At 43.9% G+C, this 24,464-nt stretch overlaps 2 protein-coding genes across 10 annotated transcripts in view; both read right to left on the bottom strand.

The window, feature by feature from the left end:
• Window positions 1-2,980, bottom strand: part of LOC121576501 (WD repeat-containing protein 47) — a 32,852-nt gene extending 29,872 nt beyond the window's left edge. For all 3 annotated transcript variants that reach the window (XR_006661555.1, XM_041889688.2, XM_041889687.2), the window contains exon 1: window positions 2,829-2,980. The gene's annotated coding sequence lies outside the window, so the exon portion shown is untranslated. The remainder of the gene's footprint in view (window positions 1-2,828) is intronic.
• A 6,442-nt stretch (window positions 2,981-9,422) lies between these two features.
• The window catches only part of LOC121576499 (calmodulin-regulated spectrin-associated protein 2), a 109,591-nt gene continuing 94,549 nt past the window's right edge, over window positions 9,423-24,464 (bottom strand). For 2 of the 7 annotated variants that reach the window (XM_041889679.2, XM_041889680.2), the window contains exons 7-18: window positions 22,657-22,747; window positions 22,423-22,522; window positions 18,083-18,114; window positions 17,908-17,977; window positions 15,607-17,704; window positions 13,964-14,100; window positions 13,378-13,595; window positions 12,684-12,780; window positions 12,311-12,373; window positions 11,025-11,140; window positions 10,206-10,324; window positions 9,423-9,858 (exon numbers count right to left, since the gene is read on the bottom strand). In XM_041889679.2, coding sequence (XP_041745613.2) covers window positions 9,553-9,858; window positions 10,206-10,324; window positions 11,025-11,140; window positions 12,311-12,373; window positions 12,684-12,780; window positions 13,378-13,595; window positions 13,964-14,100; window positions 15,607-17,704; window positions 17,908-17,977; window positions 18,083-18,114; window positions 22,423-22,522; window positions 22,657-22,747 — 3,447 coding nt within the window. In that variant the 3' untranslated portion in view covers window positions 9,423-9,552. The remainder of the gene's footprint in view (window positions 9,859-10,205; window positions 10,325-11,024; window positions 11,141-12,310; window positions 12,374-12,683; window positions 12,781-13,377; window positions 13,596-13,963; window positions 14,101-15,606; window positions 17,705-17,907; window positions 17,978-18,082; window positions 18,115-22,422; window positions 22,523-22,656; window positions 22,748-24,464) is intronic. The other 5 variants (XM_041889682.2, XM_041889684.2, XM_041889683.2 and 2 more) reach the window with 3 other exon arrangements.

Raw genomic sequence — 24,464 nt, 5'->3', positions numbered from 1 at the left:
CTTTTATCCAAAGCGACTTACAGTCATGCGTGCATACATTTTTTTTATGTATGGGTGGTCCCGGGGATCGAACCCACTACCTTGGCGTTATAAGCGCCGTGCTCTACCAGCTGAGCTACAGAGGACCAAAAAGAAAGGGAACACTAAAATAACACATCCTAGATCTGAATGAATGAAATCATCTTATTAAATACTTTTTTCTTTACATAGTTGAATGTGCTGACAACAAAATCACACAAAAATTATCAATGGAAATCAAATTTATCAACCCATGGAGGTCTGGATTTGGAGTCACCCTCAAAATTAAAGTGGAAAACCACACTACAGGCTGATCCAACTTTGATGTAATGTCCTTAAAACAAGTCAAAATGAGGCTCAGTAGTGTGTGTGGCCTCCACGTGCCTGTATGACCTCCCTACAACGCCTGGGCATGCTCCTGATGAGGTGGCGGATGGTCTCCCGAGGGATCTCCTCCCAGACCTGGACTAAAGCATCCGCCAACTCCTGGACAGTCTGTGGTGCAAGGTGGCGTTGGTGGATGGAGCGAGACATGATGTCCCAGATGTGCTCAATTGGATTCAGGTCTGGGGAATGGGCGGGCCAGTCCATAGCATCAATGCCTTCCTCTTGCAAGAACTGCTGACACACTCCAGCCACATGAGGTCTAGCATTGTCTTGCATTAGGAGGAACCCAGGGCCAACCGCACCAGCATATGGTCTCACAAGGGGTCTGAGGATCTCATCTCGGTACCTAATGGCAGTCAGGCTACCTCTGGCGAGCACATGGAGGGCTGTGCGGCCCCCCAAAGAAATGCCACCCCACACCATGACTGACCCACCGCCAAACCGGTCATGCTGGAGGATGCTGCAGGCAGCAGAACGTTCTCCACGGCTTCTCCAGACTCTGTCACGTCTGTCACGTGCTCAGTGTGAACCTGCTTTCAACATATTAACGCGCTACAACTGATATAACGGCGACAAAGCATTGGCAAACGACTTTAGGCACGCTACAGCTCTTTAGATAAATTAGCTCAGGGGTGGTTTAAAGTCAACTGCATTCTAATGTCGACTTTTCTTATGGATAACAGTATCAAGCGAAGGGTTTTACTCATGCTCAGTTCTAGGGTCTTGAGCGCTGCGCGAGTGGAACTGTAAACATTGAAGTTATGGAACTTGTGTTATGGGCAAAAAGTCCACAATGAAAATGGCATTACATGTGGAGAATGATAGGCTACATTTGCATCTGTTGGCCATCTAGTAGGCTATTTAAGTTATATGCTATTGCAGGCTACTGTAGCCTACCATTTGATACAATAAATATTTATATATTGAAATTACGATATCACTGGAGTCACTGCAAATCCATTTGTGCCACTTGTGTAGCCTACCTGGAGCTGGCAAACGGATTTAATAAATAGCCTGTAACTTCAGTTTGAGTTTGTTGTTGTAGCCTTGCGTTATTATGCAATTATTAATGGCCATGTTTAGTTAATTAAATTGGAAGTTATCAATTGTGATCATGGTTACAGCTCTATCACAAATGTATCATTCTCCACATTTAATGTCAGTTTCATTGTGGACTTTTCCCTGAAATTAGATGTAGGCCTATCAGGGGCTATATGCTACCTGCATCTAGCTCAGCAAACCATGGCAAAGTTAAATTGCAATTGTAAACCCAGATTTGAGTCAGTAGCCTATGCCTATTGAAATAACAAGTCAATCTCGCAAATAGGCCATTTATAACGGTTTGTAGTCTTAACATCTGGCACATAATAACAGCACAATTGCCAGAAAAATCACCTAACATTTGTTTTTTTAAGTTCGTCCAAGTGTTTCTTGCACAGAGATTTCGAGATCCTCTGTCCATCTTTTATCACTCAAACTCTCCTGTCGGATTTATCTATAGTTATGCACATGCGCAAAACGGGATTTATTTACAATTATAAACTGGGTGGTTCGAGCTCTGAATGCTGATTGGCTGACAGCCGCGGTATATCAGACCGTATACCACAGGTATGACAAAACATTTATTTTCACTGCTCTAATTACGTTGGTAACCAGTTTATAATAGCAATAAGGCACCTCAGGGATTTGTGGTATATGGCCAATATACCAAGGCTAAGGGATGTATTTTACGGTTATATTTTCTTTGTGATGTGTTCTAAATTGCACTTTGGAAAAAGTGGTTGTATAACCAATAGAATGTGATTAATTAAAAACAAGCATAGGTGTCTGTCAAACTCAGAGGATCGTCAGGGGAAAAGATCAAGATGTTGTCAAGGGCAAGCAAAAGTAAGGATCAAAACCGTGTAAAAGACATTAAATGGGAACCTAGTACCGGGTCTACGTTCAGTGCTGTGGTAAGGAGAACTACATTCTGCAACACCTTGTTTAGGCCCGACATGGGAGGACAAGTTGTAAGCACTGGTACATCATCCTCTCTCTACCTCCCATGTTCACACTATACTATCTGAAATCAGTGTCACCGGCCAAATTCAAGCTGTGTGTTGATCACATTTGCATTGCAAACATCTAGGCTACCCATGGCTGCTGGTTGAGTAGCTAAATAAGCGTACCTTATGTGAGCTACCTGACTTTTCGCTGGCATAGACATTAGCACTGCGCACGTACAATTATTATTCTATCCGAGTAGGCTAGCACCAGGAGCAACGCAGTGACAGATAGTCTCCTAAATAAACTTGCTAGATAATCGAATGTATCACGTTTATAGATCCGGCTAGCAAAGCATGCATTGATTGAGCTTCGGCAATAAAACACACTATAAACCACCAACAGGCGCCACCCGAAAACAAATTGAACCTTCTCACCTGTTTATTCCTACAAATAACGTCACATGAATTGCGAATGTGATCCGCGGGTTCGCCAGCAGATGACAACGTTTACAATGTATTGGAGCAAGGATATTTAATACAAATCTTTGTTTCTTCCTGCTTTCCCACCGTATTTCTAGCAGCCTATACACAACCTCTGGTTGCCAAGTGCACAGCAGCAAAGCACCAATCAAACGGAAGATAAGCTGCCTGTCCACGCCCACGGCTCAGCAACTGTCAGCTCGAGCCCTGCAGAGGATTAAGGCTCGGTCAATGCATATATATTGTCATTTAGTCCCTTAATAACGGCATTAAAACTGTTTACATCCCTGGCAATTGCTTTCCCAGACGTGTGTGCATGTAGCATGTTCCAGCCATTAGATTCAGTAAAGTAGACGAAGACTAATGGCAGGGTATGACATCCCTTGGCAATAGGAGGGTGTGCCGTCTGTCGAACGAATATTTCTTAAGATTGCCAAAATGCACAATTGCATAAGAAAGACAGTATAGCCTTCAATGCTAAGACTTAATCATAAAGCCTCAATCTGAAAAATATCAGATTTTCTGGTAATACGTTTATAGCCTATAGCCATTGTACATATATTTGGGTAAAATAAGAGTTGATTTTGGAGTTATTGCAGTATGCTTTGGGGGATATCACCATTACACAAAGCATAATAATAATTAAAGCAATCTTTAAGAGAATTTCCTTGAACAATATTGAGGCAGCAAGGCAGGGGACAATCATCAGTGACCTTGGTTTCTTATGACTGGTTATTAGGGTTGCAAAATTCTGGTAACTTTCCCCATATTCCTAGGTTATTCAGAAACCCAGGTTGGAGGGTACCGGATTTCCTGCATATTTCATTCTAAACTCTGGAATCTTGCGAACGGGATTTCCGGAAAACCTGGGAAAGTTTCAACCCTGATTATCCAGGGAGACTATTTACATGACAATTGAGGAACGAACACTTGAGGCCATGCTACAATGTTCAGCAATAGGTTGAATGACAGCACAGCATCCGATAAACAAAATGGAAGCAGTGCTTCGTCAGGAGGATGGACAGATGAATTTACGGCAACACAGTACAATGTCCACTTGTACCCATTTAAACAATTAAATAGCCATTCATTTCGACCTTAAACAGCCAAATACAACAACTGTGACAGTAGTCCCACAGTAATATCCCTTTCTACAAAATTCCTGGAACTTCATAATAATGTAATAATAATCTTTACATTTCCAGAGACATGTACAACTTGTCTTTTGGTAAGTCCTTAAATATATCCCTATGAAAACCAAACACCAATGTGTGTGTGTTTGTACAGTAAAGGCTGTGTGTGTGTTTTTACAGTAAAGTGTGTGTGTGTGTGTGTATGTGTGTGTGTTATTTTACAGTAAAGGGTGTGTGTGTGCTTGTTTTTTTTTACAGTAAAGGGTGTGTGTGTGTTTTTTTTTTTTACAGTAAAGGGTGTGTGTGTGTTTGTACAGTAAAGGGTGTGTGTGTGTGTGTTTGTACAGTAAAGGGTGTGTGTGTGTGTGTGTGTGTGTGTGTGTTTGTACAGTAAAGGGTGTGTGTGTGTGTGTGTGTTTGTACAGTAAAGGGTGTGTGTGTGTGTGTGTGTGTGTGTGTGTTTGTACAGTAAAGGATGTGTGTGTGTGTGTGTGTTTGTACAGTAAAGGGTGTGTGTGTGTTTGTACAGTGAAGGGTGTGTGTGTGTGTAGTATGTGTGTGTGTACAGTAAAGGTTGTGTGTGTGTGTGTAGTATGTGTCGTCAGATATCTTCATCCACAACCTTCACAAGTTGTTGCTCGAGGAGGCTCCTTTCGAGTAGTTTTAAGAAAGGAAGTGTTGAAGTCTCTAACCGTATGTAGCAACAAAGTCTGTCACATTCTGCCTTCAGTCAGCAATAAAACAAAATAAATCAGGGGTCTCTAAAAAAGCACTTATCAAAGTGCTTTATCTTACCAGAGTACGTTTATTGAAGAGAAGAAGTGTGGCATCTACCACAAAATGTGATACATAATTGACTTAAAATACTTTAAATGAAATAAATATTTGGATTTTTCAATTCATGATGAAAGTGCAAAATAATACATAAGCTGTGTCTTTATCTCACTGTCAAGCAGTATCCTGATGTCACCGTAGCCTGGTGTCAAGCAGTATCCTAATGTCACCGTAGCCTGGTGTCAAGCAGTATCCTAATGTCACCGTAGCCTGGTGTCAAGCAGTATCCTGATGTCACCGTAGCCTGGTGTCAAGCAGTATCCTAATGTCACCGTAGCCTGGTGTCAAGCAGTATCCTAATGTCACCGTAGCCTGGTGTGACAAGTCATTTCACATTAAGAATTTATAAAAGGAGAGGATTCTGAAAACGTTTGAGGTCTGAAGCAGAATTAACAATAACTACTGTTTATCAGCCATTCCATTTTCAAAGAAGAAAATCTAAATCACAATTCTTTAAAACAATGTTCTATATCATGGGTTTCTGTCCATAATTGTAATACTAAATCAAAACGTATTAGCATTTTCAAATGGCCCAAATCATTAGACAGACGTATCAGATATTTCACAAAATCTGGTCCATTTTGTGACAATTGAAAGGAGATAACATAGATTTGTGTTTATTTTTGGTTCACAAACCTGCTGTGAAACCACAGCATCAAGGTACAGTCTGGTTTAAGATGCTTTCTTAAAAAAAAAAAAACACTTAAAGAGGAGGAATAAGCTGTACAAATAAATTAGTGGAATACTATATCGGGCTGATATATGTATTGTGTGGATAACACTAGCTAGCTAACATAGCTAACACTAGCTGTATGCTTGCTGCAAGGCATTTTGCTCTTCTTTGTTGGCCATTAATCTTGTGTATAGCTTACAGTGCCTTGCAAAAGTATTCATCCCCGTTGGCGTTTTTCCTATTTTGTTGCATTACAACATGTAATTTAAATTGATTTTTATTTGGATTTCATGTAATGGACATACACAAAATAGTCCAAATTGGTGAAGTGAAATTAAAAACATAACTTGTTTCAAAAAATTCTAAAAAGTAAATAACGGAAAACTGGTGCATGCATATGTATTCACCCCCTTTGCTATGAAGCCCCTAAATAAGATCTGGTGCAACCAATTACCTTCAGAAGTCACATAATTAGTTAAATAAAGTCCACCTGTGTGCAATCTAAGTGTCACATGATCTGTCACATGATCTCAGTATATATACACACCTGTTCTGAAAGGCCCCAGAGTCTGCAACACCACTAAGCAAGGGGCACCACCAAACAAGTGGCACCATGAAGACCAAGGAGCTCTCCAAACAGGTCAGGGACAAAGTTGTGGAGAAGTACAGATCAGGATTGGGTTATAGAAAAATATCCCAAACTTTGAACATCCCACGGAGCACCATTAAATCCATTATTAAAAAATTGAAAAAATATGGCATCACAACAAACCTGCCAAGAGAGGGCTGCCCACCAAAACTCACAGACCAGGCAAGGAGGGCATTAATCAGAGAGGCAACAAAGAGACCAAAGATAAACCTGAAAGAGCTGCAAAGCTCCACAGCGGAGATTGGAGTATCTGTCCATAGGACCACTTTAAGCCATACACTCCACAGAGCTGGGCTTTACGGAACAGTGGCCAGAAAAAAGCCATTGCTTAAAGAAAAAAATAAGAAAACACGTTTGGTGTTCGCCAAAAGGCATCTGGGAGCTCCCCAAACATATGGAAGAAGGTACAGATGAGGTCAGATGAGACTAAAATTGAGCTTTTTGGCCATCAAGGAAAACGCTATGTCTGGCGCAAACCCAACACCTCTCATCACCCCAAGAACACCATCCCCACAGTGAAGCATGGTGGTGGCAGCATCATGCTGTGGGGATGTTTGTCATCGGCAGGGACTGGGAAACTGGTCAGAATTGAAAGAATGATGGATGGCGCTAAATACAGGGAAATTCTTGAGGAAAACCTGTTTCAGTCTTCCAGAGATTTGAGACTGGGACGGAGGTTCACCTTCCAGAAGGACAATGACCCTAAGCATACTGCTAAAGCAACACTCGAGTGGTTTAAGGGGAAACATTTAAATGTCTTGGAATGGCCTAGTCAAAGCCCAGACCTCAATCCAATTGAGAATCTGTGGTATGACTGAAAGATTGCTGTACACCAGCGGAACCCATCCAACTTGAAGGAGCTCGAGCAGTTTTGCCTTGAAGAATGGGCAAAAATCCCAGTGGCTAGATGTGCCAAGCTTATAGAGACATACCCCAAGAGACTTGCATCTGTAATTGCTGCAAAAGGTGGCTCTACAAAGTATTGACTTTGGGGGGGTGAATAGTTCTGTTTTTTTGTCTTATTTCTTGTTTGTTTCACAAAAAAAATAGTTTGCATCTTCAAAGTGGTAGGCATGTTGTGTAAATCAAATTATACAAACCCCCCCCCCCAAAAAAAAACAAAAACAAATCAATTTTAATTCCATGTTGTAAGGCAACAAAAATGCCAAGGGGGGTGAATACTTTCGCAAGCCACTGTATGTGTATAGCTTATGCAGACTTATCATGTTACATCTTAACCGAAAACATGGAGAACGCGTTCTCCCCTTAGCATAGAAAAGTCTCTCTAAGGTATAGTTTTATTGCACTGACATACAAAAACCAAACAAGCCTAAGGCCACACATGTTAACAGATAAGCAACATTCTGTCTATACAGATGAGTAACATTCAGTGCTTCAGTGTCCCAAATAAAACATCATATGGCATTCATAACTTCTCCTTTTTGTTGCTCTTTGGGCAAAAAGCCACATACACACGTGCTGTAATAAAATTACTTGAAATCAGACAATCTCTTGCACTAAACACATCAGTGAAATCCATTTACACATCTTAAATAGTGTTTTACATTCCAGTTGTGCATTTCTGTGCATGTCCAGTTTGGAATTTTGAAGGAAAATGGACAGGAATTAAAAAAGAGCGAGAGAGAGAGAAAAAGAAGTATGCATTCATCTAACTGGCATTGCAGGTGCTGAATCCTCATGGATACAGTGGGGGGAAAAGTATTTAGTCAGCCACCAATTGTGCGAGTTCACTTAAAAAGATGAGAGAGGCCTGTAATTTTCATCATAGGTACACTTCAACTATGACAGACAAATTGAGATTTTTTTTCCAGAAAATCACAATGTAGGATTTTTACTGAATTTATTTGCAAATTATGGTGGAAAATAAGTATTTGGTCACCTACAAACAAGCAAGATTTCTGGCTCTCACAGACCTGTAACTTCTTCTTTAAGAGGCTCCTCTGTCCTCCACTCGTTACCTGTATTAATGGCACCTGTTTGAACTTGTTATCAGTATAAAAAGACACCTGTCCACAACCTCAAACAGTCACACTCCAAACTCCACTATGGCCAAGACCAAAGAGCTGTCAAAGGACACCAGAAACAAAATTGTAGACCTGCACCAGGCTGGGAAGACTGAATCTGCAATAGGTAAGCAGCTTGGTTTTAAGAAATCAACTGTGGGAGCAATTATTAGGAAATGGAAGACATACAAGACCACTGATAATCTCCCTCGATCTGGGGCTCCATGCAAGATCTCACCCCGTGGGGTCAAAATGATCACAAGAACGGTGAGCAAAAATCCCAGAACCACACGGGGGGGACCTAGTGAATGACCTGCAGAGAGCTGGGACCAAAGTAACAAAGCCTACCATCAGTAACACACTACGCCGCCAGGGACTCAAATCCTGCAGTGCCAGACGTGTCCCCCTGCTTAAGCCAGTACATGTCCAGGCCCGTCTGAAGTTTGCTAGAGTGCATTTGGATGATCCAGAAGAGGATTGGGAGAATGTCATATGGTCAGATGAAACCAACAGAACTTTTTGGTAAAAACTCAACTCGTCGTGTTTGGAGGACAAAGAATGCTGAGTTGCATCCAAAGAACACCATACCTACTGTGAAGCATGGGGGTGGAAACATCATGCTTTGGGGCTGTTTTTCTGCAAAGGGACCAGGACGACTGATCCGTGTAAAGGAAAGAATGAATGGAGCCATGTATCGTGAGATTTTGAGTGAAAACCTCCTTCCATCAGCAAGGGCATTGAAGATGAAACGTGGCTGGGTCTTTCAGCATGACAATGATCCCAAACACACCGCCCGGGCAACGAAGGAGTGGCTTCGTAAGAAGCATTTCAAGGTCCTGGAGTGGCCTAGCCAGTCTCCAGATCTCAACCCCATAGAAAATCTTTGGAGGGAATTGAAAGTCTGTGTTGCCCAGCGACAGCCCCAAAACATCACTGCTCTAGAGGAGATCTGCATGGAGGAATGGGCCAAAATACCAGCAACAGTGTGTGAAAACCTTGTGAAGACTTACAGAAAACGTTTGACCTGTGTCATTGCCAACAAAGGGTATATAACAAAGTATTGAGAAACTTTTGTTATTGACCAAATACTTATTTTCCACCATAATTTGCAAATAAATTCATAAGAAATCCTACAATGTGATTTTCTGGAGAAAAAAAATCTCATTTTGTCTGTCATAGTTGACGTGTACCTATGATGAAAATTACAGGCCTCTCTCATCTTTTTAAGTGGGATAACTTGCACAATTGGTGGCTGACTAAATACTTTTTTTCCCCACTGTATGTACAGTGAAGTGCAAATTGAATGTGGACTGTTCCATTTGAAGGGAAATGGCGGGGTTGGCTAGGAGTGTACGGTAAGTTTCCATTAGGACTTGGCAGGTAACACTTTCTTGGGGGTGGTTGGTTTCCTGGTCTGCCATAGGTGGCCGTGGATCGTGATGGCATCCACACTCGCCGACATGGTCTTGGCGGGGATCTGGCTGAACTGCTTCCTGTCTGAGTTGTACTTGTGGAGGCCCTCGATCATCTTGCTCGTAATGCTCTTGGGCCCGATGCCGATCAGCTTGGTGGCCTCGTCCGTCTCGGGGCAGTACGTGTACAGGGAGCGGAACTGGCAACCCCCGTCCCTGAACAACACCAGGAAGTTGTTGGCTTCTGATTTCTCCATTTCCTGGAAAAGCGAAGCAAATAAATGATAATCATCGTACATCATCGTGACAAGACAACAGACGTGTCATGATTTGCATTGTGACCAGCTCTAGCTGCCTTCTAAGGTAAAAATGTCAGTCGTCAGAAATATGACCACTTTCTGCATATTCTTAGTAAATAATCTATTATAATATGTCATTTAGCAGACTCTTTTATCCAAAGCAACTTAAAAGTCATGTAAACATCACCCTAATCAAATGAATATACACTAATGTTAAGAAATCATTCATCTGAAAAGTGAAATTCATTGTATTGTAAGTGATGTACATTAAGATGACCGACACTGTAGAAATAGAATGACCAGATTACCTCCAGAATCTTGTTCTTCTGTCCTTGGTTGACCTTGCCGGCCAGGCAGCAGTGGGCCAGTGCGTTCTGGATTATATGCTTGTTCGATTTGGCACACGGCACCTTGTACAGTTTGGGCCCTGTGCACACAATGGAAAGATGATCAATCGTCATAGCAACCGCTCCATCTAGGGCCTCTTGAGGTTGTCCCCAGCAGTCTGTCAGTAAATAATTTATAAGCATCATCTTAACATCCCTCGTCATGAAATCTCAAGACCAAGGGCCTTCTACGCTATCATCATCTGATCATTTCTGACTGAAACTTTTGCTGAGTTAATATCACTCCTCTGTTTTGCTTGTCTCAAGTTAAAAACAATCATTAATGCAAAACGATCATGGCATGTATGCACATTGGATTCAACATGTTACTCATCCAATGTGCAGAGTAGGGTTGAAAAATTCCAGTAACTTTCTCCAAATTCTCTGGTTTCCCAGAAATCCCGGTTGGAAGATTCCTGGAATCAGGAGGTAATAAGCAGAAGATCTGGGAATCCTCCAACCTGGATTTCTGGAAAACCAGGGTGTTTTGGGAAAGTTACCAGAATTCTGCTACCCTAGTGCAGAGTGACAAAAACATAGCTTAGTGGTATTCTAATTTTAAATATTCAAATATGCTAGCGGTTTGGAATGATGAATCGGAAAAACCAAATCAGACGTCTAAGCAGCATGACGTGACCCGCTGTATTCAGAACTTCACAAAGCTAATCAAGAGAAATTATAATACAGCTCCTAAAAAATATTCTATGATGTGTCTTAGTGGTGATGGGGGTGACCACCCACCGGTGTACTCTGTGTTTGATTTCACAGATGACGTGTTGGAGCCATTTTCCCAATTATCCTCCCCATTCTGGCTCCCAGATCGACAAGGGGACAGAAAACCATCTGCAGAATCAGGCCTGACACGCGCACACGCACACACACACACACACACACACACACACACACACACACACACACACACACACACACACACACACACACACACACACACACACACACACACACACACACACGGTTAGGTCACCTCTCTCCACGGTTAAAGCGCTGTTACCTCATATGTAGAGTATCTTCAAGGACTTCTTGCTTGCCAAAGCGAAACTATTTGTGTGCGAAGTACAAACAGTGTCTACCCCAAAAATTTGATAATCGCTGACAGGGATGGGCTTCGGCTACTACTGTTCTTTGTATATCGAGTACGAGCTCTCTAAAGGGCTCTACACAGTCTACGCAAACGGAGCCGATGGAGGTCCGTTTGAGTCGAGTTTCCAAAGATTCTGCCGCACACAAATGTACGTTGGCTCCGTTTTCATAGACTTCAAACAACCGAACCAAACAGAACCAAACCAAGCTGTACTGAGCTGGCCTGGTTATGCATCCACCATAACTGCTAAAATCATGTTGGAAAGGACAATGTGAAAAGTCCCAGTTTGGTTCAGGTCAGCACAGTAAAAGAGGATAACTCTAGTGTCATGCAAGCAGCAGTGAAGCAATGTGACGCCATCAAGTGCTCTATGGGGCCAGTTACTACAGGGGCCTATATCTCAACCAGCTCATCTTATTGAGATAGACTTAGCATAGGGAAGACGTTGACAGTCTGTCAGTGAAGCATCAAGTGGAATATAGGCAGGAATAAATCCTGTTTTGTGTAGAGAGGGCAAAAAGCATTAAAGCAGGGGTTGATGGTGAGATCTGACAAAGTCGCATTGAAGGGTGTTGGTGGGACCATGAGGCATCACATGGGTCATGTTCATTAGGCACCAAACGGATGAAAACGCATACCCTAATGAACATAACCCTGGACTTGGTATTGGCCAGTGTTTTAAGACTTGCCATACGGACTCTCGTTCTTACATTTTTACATAAACATTTTAGTCATTTAGCAGACGCTCTTATCCAGAGCGACTTACAGTTAGTGAGTGCATACATTTTTCATACTGGTCCCCCCGAGGGAATCGAACCCGCAACCCTGGCATCGCAAGCGCCATGCTCTACCAACTGAGCTACCGTTGCACAGAAGCTGGGAGAGTGAGGTGGCTTTAGGGTTAAACTACTACACAGGAACTGACCTTCTCCTTCTCCGTTTCGGAGAGCTCAGTAAGAAGCACAGACTGCCAGAGCGTAAGCTGACACTTCCCGAACATTACGAGGTCAAAGAGAGAGTAGGTTAAGAAAGAGAGAGCAGAGAATATAGAAAGTGTTAGCTAGGTTAAAATCTGTTGGCTAGAGAAAGGGGTTAACAAAGCAGGTCAGAAGCGTCAATGAAACAGTGTACTTTTAGGGTGAACCCTAACTTCCATTTAAGTCAAATGTGCACTTAGTCTCCCATTGACATCAATGCATGGCTACGTGAAAATTAAAGTAGAAGAAATTTTAAGATGAAATTCAAATAGGCATACATATGCATACTTTTCCTATACTGTTAACAGAAAGGAGTCTTACCTTGGTGTTCTCTTCTCAGAGTGCACAGTGTAGCTGTCTCCCAGGTTGAGAGAGGCCAGAGACAAGTTGGACACTGAAAAAACACGAGGTTGTGAACCTGGATGTGAAACACAAGTTTGGCAAAAGACGGGACCACAGTTACACCACGATGCCGTCCTTCCCACTTCGTGCCCACCTAGTAACGGCTATCTGCAGCATCATCTGATATGCGCAAACACACACACACCTCTGTATGGCTCATTCAATTTGGCAGGAATTTGATTTTGAGTTCAAAGACTGACGGTGGTTGCCATGGAAACCAACCAGCGTCCCACATAGCATAATTAAGTGTCTTTGCCAGACTACCAGAGATCGATTCATGCAACACATTACATTACAAGATCAAATGAGTCAAATTGGTTTGGCAAAGCGGTTAAGAAATCCGGCAGGGTTAACTACTGCATTTTAAATAAGATGCTTTCACAAAGAAGCAATGCAATTTGTTAGTAGTACTAGTAGTTTGCATGCAGATCTCAACTACACCTAGAACAGTCTCTAATCTTCCATAAGAAGCCATGCTGAGCTGCAGAGAAACAGTGTTTTATCACAGGTGGCACTGAGCTAGCTGTGGTGGCATGCTCAGGCACATTCGCCACGCCAAACACGACCCCAACATTGACCCCCGACTCCTGAGAGAGGTCATTGCCACGGTTACCTGCTGCCCTGGCCGGGGTTCTGGGGGATTCCATGCTGTCCCGGTGGATGGACTTGGGCCGGGCTCTCCTTTGCTTGGCGCCGGACGGTCGGTGCTTGATCACCGTGTCCATGTCCTCCACGAGCTTGAGCTGCTTCCTCCTCAGGTACTCCTGCTTGATTAACTCCCGGCGGACTTTCCCCTCCTCCTTCCTCATGTGCTCCTCCTCCGCTTTCACTCTAAGAGGAAGAGGACAGGTTACTTGTGACCACAGCGTCAATAGAAGACAATAGATTATACTAGATGAAGAACAGCTAAAACTATGACCGGGACGTAATCATACATAAACTATGGTATGTAATTGATCATAGTATGTGACTCCTGATGGAGGCATACGACCAGACAATCAGTAGTAAGGTACTTTGATCCATTGCATCAGCATTTTATGCACTTTGACCAAATACAATGTGATTGATTAACATATAACAGCGTGATGCAACGTGTGACAACATTTTTGTTTACTCTATAATCAAGTGGGAGTGTCTGGACGTGGGTCTGGTATGTGCAAGCGTGCACCTGTGTGGGCGGGAGGGAATACATAGCCTACCGTGACTCCTCCTTCTTCTGCTCTAGCCCCGCCTCCTGCTGCAGCTTCTTCTGCTGCGTGTCCTTGTTCCTCCTCAGCCTCTTCTCCAGGTGAGCAGCCCTCCTCTCCGCCATGTTGTCTTCCTCCTTCCCATCACCCTGGAGACAGAGACACACAAACAGTTACAGCCAGGAACCCTCTCTACAGGGTCGCATTCAGCCAACTTTCAGATAGAAATACGCGACAGTATGTAGAACAAACATGCCTCTCTGATATGTAGAATAAGGAATCACGTTGGTTCTATTCATGGCATTTCTATCTGCAACGTTGCACACAGTTTGGCTACTGAATGTGGTCCAGGAATTCCCTGCCTAATGTGAGCTGTTGTTTTTTCAGGTACATTAAAAGGAGCGGTTTCACAGACCAATATTATACAGTACCTACTCCTCTGGACTGAAAATCACTTTAAGTGGAGACTCTCCCTTGAACATGCTAGCACTTTCAATGGAGATTATTAATTGAACATGGTTTTTTTTGTCTAAGAGTCTAAGCGACAGCCCCTTGTTGAGTTTATTTAAAGCAATTTTACAACTAAACTGTGAACGGTGCTCTCTCTAATAGCAACATCCCTGTACTGACCAATATTTCTTACTATGGCACACTCAAAATCCAATACAAAGTGGTAGAGCATGGCGCTTGCAACGCCAGGGTTGTGGGTTTGTTTCCCACGGGGGGCCAGTATGAAAAATTAAAAAAAGAATGTATGCACTAACTAACTGTAAGTCGCTCTGGATAAGAGCGTCTGCTAAATGACTAAAAAATAAAATAAAAAAATTGATTTAATCGTGACCTCATCACAGCTATCCTACAACTAGCTCAACATCTCTGCCAACCCACTTCTTAGCAGCTGCATTTAAATAATTCACAAGCTCCAGTTTCCTGACCTAGATGAAGCCACAGACGACTGGCTAGCTACCGTCCTCACAATAGGAAGAACCATGTTGTCCTCAGCCCGACCTCTTTAAAGAGCCATTCATCATCTCATATTAAAAACAGAGTGTTTCCTTTCAAAAAACAAAGATGGCTGCCAACAGAACCAAAGCAAATTGCTTTGTCATAGAACTGGGGCACAGGTTTTTTCAATTACATAGGAAAATAGTAATTTTTGGCAGTCAAATGTCCAGAATCTGTCATTTACACACTGATGAAATGGCTAAAATAACACACTTATGTGATGGCTATTGTTTTGGAGATTATTCAGATGGAAAATATTCCCCAACATTAAAGCCATTCCAACTGTTCAGTGAGTGAATACAGTTGAAATAGCAACTGTATTAAAGAGGCTATACAGAACGTTTGCCTCTGGGGGAGCTCTTGAGCCAAAAGGGGTTCCCTAAATGGACAGAAATATTGAAATGACCTCACAACAGTGGAGGCTGCTGAGGGGAGGACGGCTCATAATAATGTCTGGAACAGAGCAAATGGAATGGCATCCAACACATGGAAACCATGGAAACCATGCGTATGATGTATTTGCTACCATTCCACTAATTCCACTCCAGCCATTACGACGAGCCCGTCCTCCCCAATTAAGGTGCCACCAACCTCCTGTGGCTCACAACTATTAGCAACTAAACTTCCATAGTGTATCTTTAACTTCATACCTTAAAGAAAAAGCCACAGGCCATGTTGTGGTCATCGCCATAGGTCCCTTGCATGTCTTCACTCTCCTCCATTTCCTCTCCCTCCAGGGGCTTGAGCACATACAGAGGCACCTCAATCAGGTTGCTTCTGGCCTGGCCAAACATGTCTAAGATAAGGGGGGTCTCTGTGGGGGTGACCGTAAAGGACTCTTTCACTGGCTGGGCCAGCACTTCAGATACGGTCGACACCATTATGGGTTGGATCTCCTCCATTTTGTCCTTCTGCTCCTCTATCTCCTTCTCCTCATCTTCCTCGTCTACCTCATCTTCATCCTTCTTGGAAATCTCTAGGGTCCTTTGTTGTGTTCTCTGGTTGTATTTGGCTGGGGAGGAGGGTGACGAGTCACTAACAGCCTCTCTCTCTGGGGATAGTACAGGCTCAGTGTCCCTGTCTCCGGTCTCGGTGGTGTCTCCGGCGGGTTTGTCCCCCATGTAAGTGAAGGCCATGGGCTGGCATGGGGAGAAACGGCGTAGGCGGGGGAGGCTGTCCACGGACTGGGGCGCTGTCAGGCAGCGGTTATAGGGGGCCAGCTTAAGCTCGCTGGGGCGCGGCGTGCGGGTGTTCCGCGAGTGGAAGGAGGCCGACTTCCTCTTGATGCTGGTGGGTGAGCGGTGGGTGGAGCGGGGCGAGTCAGCCGGGGAGGGCGAGTCGGAGGATCGGGCGGAGGTGCGAGCGTATTTCTGGGGCGAGGGCTGGGTCTGGGGAGGGGGGATGACCCAGGCCTTTTGTTGCTGTTGTTCCCTCATGGCCATGATGACCTCCTGCTGCTGGGCCAGGCGCTGCATCTCCATCTGCAGGAAGCCCAGTGAGTGGTTGAGCTTCTCCATGGAGCGTGTGTAGTTTGCTAGATCCACCTCGCTGGGACCTTGACCTCCCTCTTCTCTCATGCTGCCTCCTGGGGATTTCAGCCAGCAGACCCCAGAGGGCATGTCCGCTTTGCTCCTCCCAGTTTTCCTCTCCTCCTCCGCAGTCATATTCCCCCTTTCCCCATCTCCTCCTCTCCTACTCTTGACCACGTCCAGGAAGGCGGAGCGGCCCATCCTCTGGCGGTGGCGCATAAACGCCGCCTCCACCATCTTCTTCTGTGTCTCAATGGCTTTTCGCTTCTCCTCCAGGCGCATGCGCAGCTGCACCATCTCCGATGCCATGGCTTGAGCCGGGTCGCTAGGGGGAGGGGCCTGGGATGGCCCAGTGGGAGGGGCTTGGGTAAGGGGCATGCTCTGTTGATGGACGGGGCTGTGCTCTGGGGTGGGTGCCCAGGAGACGGACAAGGGGAGGCCCAGTTCCGAGCCCTCTGGAGTGGTCTTGAAGGAGCTGCCGCCCCCGCTGCTGCTGCTTCTTCTCCCTGATTCAGGGATGTTGAGCTTCCGCAACTTCTGCTCTGCGAAGCTGGTCATCTTGATGCCGGAGCTAGTGGAGGGAGATTTGCCGTAGCTTGAAATGCTGGGGCAGGTGCTGGGTGTGTCCATGTCCAGTTCCATGCTCGCAGCTTCCATCAGCGAAGAGTCCTCGTCCAGCCTCTCGCCGATGTCCTCCGTCCTCACGTGGTTGTCTGTGTTCAGTGAGTCCAGTTCCATGTTCTCCGGTTGAGCCTTGGGGTCCAGGCCGACTACGCCTCTGCCCCGGTTTTGACTGTGCAGGAAGAAGCCACGGTTGATGCCCTCCGCCAGGGGGCACTGTGTGGGCTTCCTCCCGGTGTTGTGGATGATCTGGAGGGCCTCCTCCATGCTGGGGATGGCTGCGCCGTTTCCATGCCCATCCAGGGCTGAGGAGCCATCAGGGAACCTCAGCAGGCCTCCAGAGGGTTGAGGCCTGCCAGGCTGTCTTGGCAGATCAGGACCTGCCAGGCTGTCCGGGCAGCCCTCGTCCTCAATGCCCACGCCCGGCCCATTGATGGGCTGGAAGGACAGCTTCCTCTTCATGTCCCTGGGCATTTGGTGGACCTTGAAGCCCTCTGTGCTGGCAGAGTGAGTCATGCCACGGCCGGGGGGAGTGGACGTCTGGGTGGTGTCCTCTTTGTCGAAGGGAATGTCGAAGGATACCCCGTAAGGCCCGGACCTGGCAAAAACAAACAGTCCGTCAGTCCATCCATCCATCCATCCATTGTTATGTGTGTAGTGCTTTTAATAATCCTACAGCCCAAAAAGTAAGACACAACTAACAAGAGAAATTGAAGCATAACAGGGGTCCAATTTCACATCAGAAACATCCTACTCATATACCAAACAATAATGCAAACGTATTCACGTAGTCCATGACACCTTTGCTCCTTGGGCCAGGTTCCTACGCAGCCATCCACAAAGGACATTGAGGTCGATCTCTTCATGTCACCTTGATGATGAGAATGAACAAAATAAGCATCTCATATCGGATACAACTGACTCCATTCAAATTCAAATGTTTATTAATGTTGAAAGCCAAAAGTTATCTTGTTACCCGAGTTCCTAGGTTGAGGTCGTAGAGGCAGACTAGAGGGAGAGACATTTAGAAAATTAAATTGACAATCATGAAAACTTAATGAAAGCTTTTTAAAGCTTTGGCCCCATAGCTTGAGCGATATATCATGTATGTCCAACCCAGAATACATTCCAGATGGGTTTGCATAACCTCTATCCAATATCCCATGTAGATGCTGTAGCTTTAACAGATAACCACATCAAAATAATCCAGGTCAGAAGAGCTAGGGCATACTGAACTGGACTGAACTGAACTGGACTATATTGAACTGTACTGAACTGTACTGAACTGGACTATATTGAACTGTACTGAACTGGACTCAACTGGACTATATTGAACTGTACTGAACTGGACTGAACTGGACTGAACTGAACTATATTGAACTGTACTGAACTGGACTATATTGAACTGTACTGAACTGGACTATATTGAACTGTACTGAACTGGACTCAACTGGACTATATTGAACTGTACTGAACTGGACTGAACTGAACTATATTGAACTGGACTATATTGAACTGTACTGAACTGTACTATATTGAACTGTACTGAACTGGACTATATTGAACTGTACTGAACTATATTGAACTGTACTGAACTGACCTCACCTAAGTAAAAGTATGTGGGCTACTGCTGTTCTATTGCAGTCATTAGGTCATTATTGTAAAAGACAATGTGTTCTTCATATTGACTAGTCTCTTTTCACAGTGGAGCGTGCAGCGCACCGTGGGTCTGGCCAGAGAGACAAGACTTCTCAATAACCAACCTGGTTAAATGATGGTCATAAATAAATGTACCTGGTTAAATGATGGTCATAAATAAATGTGTGTATATATATATATATATATATATATATATATATATATATATATATATATACACATTTATTTATGACCATCATTTAACCAGGTCAATATGAAGAACAATATGAAGAACACATTGTCTTTTACAATAATGACCTGATGACTGCAATAGAACAGCAGTAGCCCACATACTTTTACTTAGGTGAGGTCATATATATATATATATAAACTGTTGGTCCCATGTTTCATGAGCTGAAATAAAAGATCCCAGAAATGTTCCATATGCACAAAAAGCTTATTTCTCTCAAAATTTGAGCACAAATTTGTTTAGATCCCTGTTAGTGAGCATTTCTCCTTTGCCAAGATAATCTATTCACCTGACAGGTGTGGCATATCAAGAAGCTGATTAAACAGCATGATCATTACACAGGTGCACCTTGTTCTGGGGATAATAAAAGGCCACTCTAAAATGTGCAGTTTTGTCACACAACACAATACCACAGATGTCTCACAGATGAGGGAGTGTGCAATTGGAATGCTGACTGCAGGAATGTCCACCAAAGCTGTTGCCAGAGAATTGAATGTTCATTTCTCTACCATAAGCCGCCTCCAATGTCGTTTTAGAGAATTTGTCAGTACGTCCAACCAGCCTCACAACCGCAGACCACGTGTAACCACGCCAGCCCAAGACCACATCCGGCTTCTTCACCTGCGGGATCATCTGAGACCAGCCACCCGGACCGCTGATGAAACGGAGGAATATTTCTATCTGATAAAGCCCTTTTGTGGGGAAAAACTCATTCTGATTGGCTGGACCTGGCTCCCCAGTGGGTGGGCCTATGCCCTCCCAGGCCCACCCATGGCTGCGCTCCTGCCCAGTCATGTGAAATCCATAGATTAGGGACTCATTTATTTATTTCAATTGACTGATTTCCTTATATGAACTGTAACTCAGTAAAATCTTTTGAAATTGTTGCATGTAGCGTTTACAGTGCATTCGGAAAGTATTCAGACCCCTTGATTTTTTTCCACATTTTGTTACGTTACAGCCTTATTGTAAAATGGATTAAATATCTTTTTCCCTTCATCAAACTACACACAATACCCCATAATGACAAAGCAAAAACTGGTTTTAGAAATCTTTGCACATTTATAAAAAATAAAAAACTGAATAACACATTTACGTATGTATTCAGACCCTTTACTCAGTACTTTGTTGAAGCACCTTTGGCAGCGATTACAACCTTGAGGCTTCTTGGGTATGACGCTACAAGCTTGGCACACCTATATTTGGGGAGTTTCTCCCATTCTTCCCTGCAGATCCTCTCAAGCGCTGTCAGGTTGGATGGGGAGCATTGCTTCACAGCTATTTTCAGGTCTCTCCAGAGATGTTTGATCGGGTTCAAGTCCGGGCTCCGGCTGGGCCACTCAAGGACATTCAGAGACTTGTCCCGAAGCCACTCCTGCGTTGTCTTGGCTGTGTGCTTAGGGTCGTTGTCCTGTTGGAAGGTGAACCTTCACCCCAGTCTGAGGTCATGAGCACTCTGGAGCAGGTTTTCATCAAGGATCTCTCTGTACCTTGCTCCATTCATCTTTGCCTAGATCCTGACTAGTCTCACAGTCCCTGCCGCTGAAAAATATCCCCCCACCATGCTTCACTGTAGGGATGGTGCCAGGTTTCCTCCAGACGTGACGCTTGGCATTCAGGCCAAAGAGTTCAATCTTGGTTTCATCAGACCAGAGAATCTTGTTTCTCATGGTCTGAGAGTCCTTTAGATGTCTTTTGGCAAACTCCAAGCGGGCTGTCATGTGCCTTTTACTGAGGAGTGGCTTCCGTCTGGCCACTCTACCATAAAGGCCTGATTGGTGGAGTGCTGCAGAGATGGTTGTCCTTCTGGAAGGTTCTCCCATCTCCACAGAGGAAGTCTGGAGCTCTGTCAGAGTGACCATCGGGTTCTTGGTCACCTCCCTGACCAAGGCCCTTCTCCCCCGGTTGCTCAGTTTGGCCGGGCGGCCAGCTCTAGGAAGAGTCTTGGTGGTTCCAAACTTCTTCCATTTAAGAATGATGGAGGCCACTGTGTTCTTGGGGACCTTCAATGCTGCAGAAATGTTTTGGTACCCTTCCCCAGATCTGTGCCTCGACACAATCCTGTCTTGGAGCTTTACGGACAATTCCTTCGACCTCATGGCTTGGTTTTTGCTCTGACATGCACTGTCAACTGTGGGACCTTATATAGACAGGTGTGTGCCTTTCCAAATCATGTCCAATCAATTGAATGTACCACAGGTGGACTCCAATCAAGTTGTAGAAACATCTCAAGGATGATCAATGGAAACAGGATGCACCTGAGCTCAATTTCTACGTGACCCCAAACTTTTGAACGGTAGTGTATACTGTATATGCCATTTAGCAGACACTTTTATCCAAAGCGACTTACAGTACACTCTTAGAAAAAAGGGTTCCAAAGGGGTTCTTCGGCAGTCCCCATAGGAGAAGCCTTTTTGGTTCCAGGTAGAACCTTTTTGGTTCAAGGTAGAACTCTTTTGGGCTCCATGTAGAACCCTCTGTGGAAAGGGTTCTACATCAAATCAAATTTTATTTGTCACATGCTTCGAATACAACAGGTTAACTAACAATGCAAAGTGTTTTTAAAGTAAGAAAAATTTGCTAAACTAAAGGAAAAATAGTAACACAATAAAATAACAATAACGAGGCTATATACAAGGAGTACCGGAACCGAGTCAATGTGCAGGGGTACAGGTTAGTCGAGGTAATATGTACATGTTGGTAGGGGTAAAGTGACTATGCATAGATAATAAACAGAGAGTAGCAGCAGCGTATGTGAAGAGTGTGAAGGAATGTGAATGTACTTGTGTGTGGCATCAATATGCATGTGTGTGTGCAGGAGCCTTTTGTTCCCAGACTTGGCGCTCCGGTACCTCTTGCTGTGCGGTAGCAGAGAGAACAGTTATGACTTGGTTGGCTGGAGTCTTGACAATTTTTAGGGCATTCCTCTGACACCGCCTGGTATAGAGGTCCAAATATTTTCAGCCTCCTGACGGTTACTGCACTGTTGGAGCTAGGAACACAAGCATTTCGCTACACCCGCAATAACATCTGCTAAACATGTGTATGCGACCAATAACATTTGATATGATTTGAATAGGTGTTGTCGTGCCCTCTTAACGATTGTCTTGGTGTGTTTGGACCATGATAGGTACTTAGTGATGTGGAACTCAAAAGGGTTCTACCTGTAACCAAAAGGGTTCTACCTGTACCCAAAAGGGTTCTACCTAGAACCAAAAGGGTTCTACCTAGAACCAAAAGGGTTCTACCTAGAACCAAACAGGTTTCTTCAAATGGTTATCCTATTGGGACAGCCAAAGAACCCTTTTAGGTTCTAGATAGCAACTTGAGAGTGTAGTGCGTGCCTACATTTTCTTCTGGGTGCCCCGAGTGGGAATCAAACATACCAACTGAACCACACTGGACCATTAATGAATAACAAATAGTACCTGGGTGGTTCTGGGCTGGACGGTCTCTCCATGAAGCTCTTCTTGGTGACATTGGAGATGGGAACAGAGGGCATGTTCCTCAACGATGTGAGGGCTGGCTCTGAAAACATAAACACATAACTCTCACTGAAACCAATCCGTAGAGCAGGAATTCTTTCACTGGGATGTCTGAAGGTTTGCCCCCACAAAAAAACAGTTTTGGGGTTACATAAAAAACGATTTCCCCTGTCTTACCTTCAGTGTCCAGAACTCTTGGTTGTACAAAGGTGGGCTTCACCACCTCAAACCAATAGAACAGCTCGGCCAGGAACACAAGGTGGTTATTCTGGAAAATACGAAACAGACAGGATATGGGTTTAAGGCAGTAGTACATAGAAAGCACACAGTCTCAGCATCAACATTAACACACCAGGCAAAATAATCCTGCAACATGAACTCTTTGAGAAAAGCATGACAGTTCAAAACTGTCAAATGCAGTATACCTGTGCTTCCACAAGATGTCTCTGTTCACTTAGAAAAAGACAAAAACCTTGCATAAACTTCTTTTTTTTAATCTGTCAGTGCACATCATAAATACTTAATTAAGTACGGTGAGTTAGTACATTGAAATTCTCTTAACAAAAACCTTTTTTATAGACCAAAGTCAATCCACCGATCTGTTTAGGGTAAGAATGTGACCTCCCTCAGTTACTTCTCTCACCTCATTTATACAGCATTTCCCCCTCAATCAATCAAATCAATCACACTGAAAACAGAGGTCACATTATTTTACAGTACAAGAGTGATCGTGTTAACTTAATCTATCATTTAGATAATGACATGTGGTACTGTTGGTACTCAAATGTGCCTATGAGTGAAATCAATATAGGGATTAGTCTAGTTTCTGCTATTCTCCCGATGGGCACAGAGCCAAATGAATAGGACCTCTGTGGATCTGTATGGCCAGGTCACCTGTACACAGAGGGGAAAGCCAATGTTTCCTTTCCCTTGTTCTCAATGTAGGACTGTTACACCGCTTCAACCCATGCCCTGGTCTAAAACCAGCTCAGATAGAGGAGTGGAAGAGGAAAATCCACAGGGACCGAAATCCTTTCAAAGAGCAGCTGTCCGGGAGAAAAAAATATTGACTCATGACACTTTAGAATGATGATCCAAACACAATTTATTTTCATCGTACATGCTGAAATTGAAAATCAACCAATCCTAGAAATTGAATACAGGCCTGGTATCAGAAGGCTGATGGCACTGTAGTGTGATAAGAGTGTCTGGTAAATGATCAAAATGTAAATGTAAAAATAAACTACTGCAAAGCATGCTGGGCATTAATCAAATGAGATCCACCGCCAAAACAAGGACAATAACAAAAATGAGAAAAAATGAAATGCACTCACTAACTGTAAGTCGCTCTGGATAAGAGCTTCTGCTAAATGACTAAAATGTACAATGTAACAATAACCAGTGTGCTTTACAATTGTTTATTTTTACATAAACATTTACATTTTGGTCATTAGCAGATTTATCCCGAGCGACTTACAGTCAGTGCATTCAACTATGGTAGATAAACAACCACATGTCTAGGGTCACGTCATGGAATTTTGGATGATGGTAATTGACCAGCCAAATGACCGCGGTCACTGTAAAACCCTTTTTTTAACGCACATTTTCTCCTCTCCTCCACTCCTGACTGCATGTGCTGAAATTGAAATATAATGAATAGAATAGGCATTCCCATTTACGTCAATGATGGCATAATGGGTGAACTGGTGGCCATTGCGAGTTTACCCATAGGAGCAAAAGCAGGAAGTCATATTTGTGCTAAAATACGTGATGTGGTTTGTTGATTCAACTCAACTGACATTACAAAAAATACATTCCATTACATGAGCCACATCAGTTAGAATCATTTGAATGAACATTCTACATTACCATGGAAATTATTGCATCACAATACCAGGCAGCCATTGCAAGTGTTACCATGAGTTTACCAGTCAAATTGCCAGGGTTAGAGGAGATTCCCTAAAAATACGCCACTTCGATACAGC

Source organism: Coregonus clupeaformis, chromosome 11 (assembly GCF_020615455.1).
Source record: "Coregonus clupeaformis isolate EN_2021a chromosome 11, ASM2061545v1, whole genome shotgun sequence".
NCBI lineage: Eukaryota > Metazoa > Chordata > Actinopteri > Salmoniformes > Salmonidae > Coregonus > Coregonus clupeaformis.
This window is presented reverse-complemented; position numbering and strand designations above follow the sequence as displayed.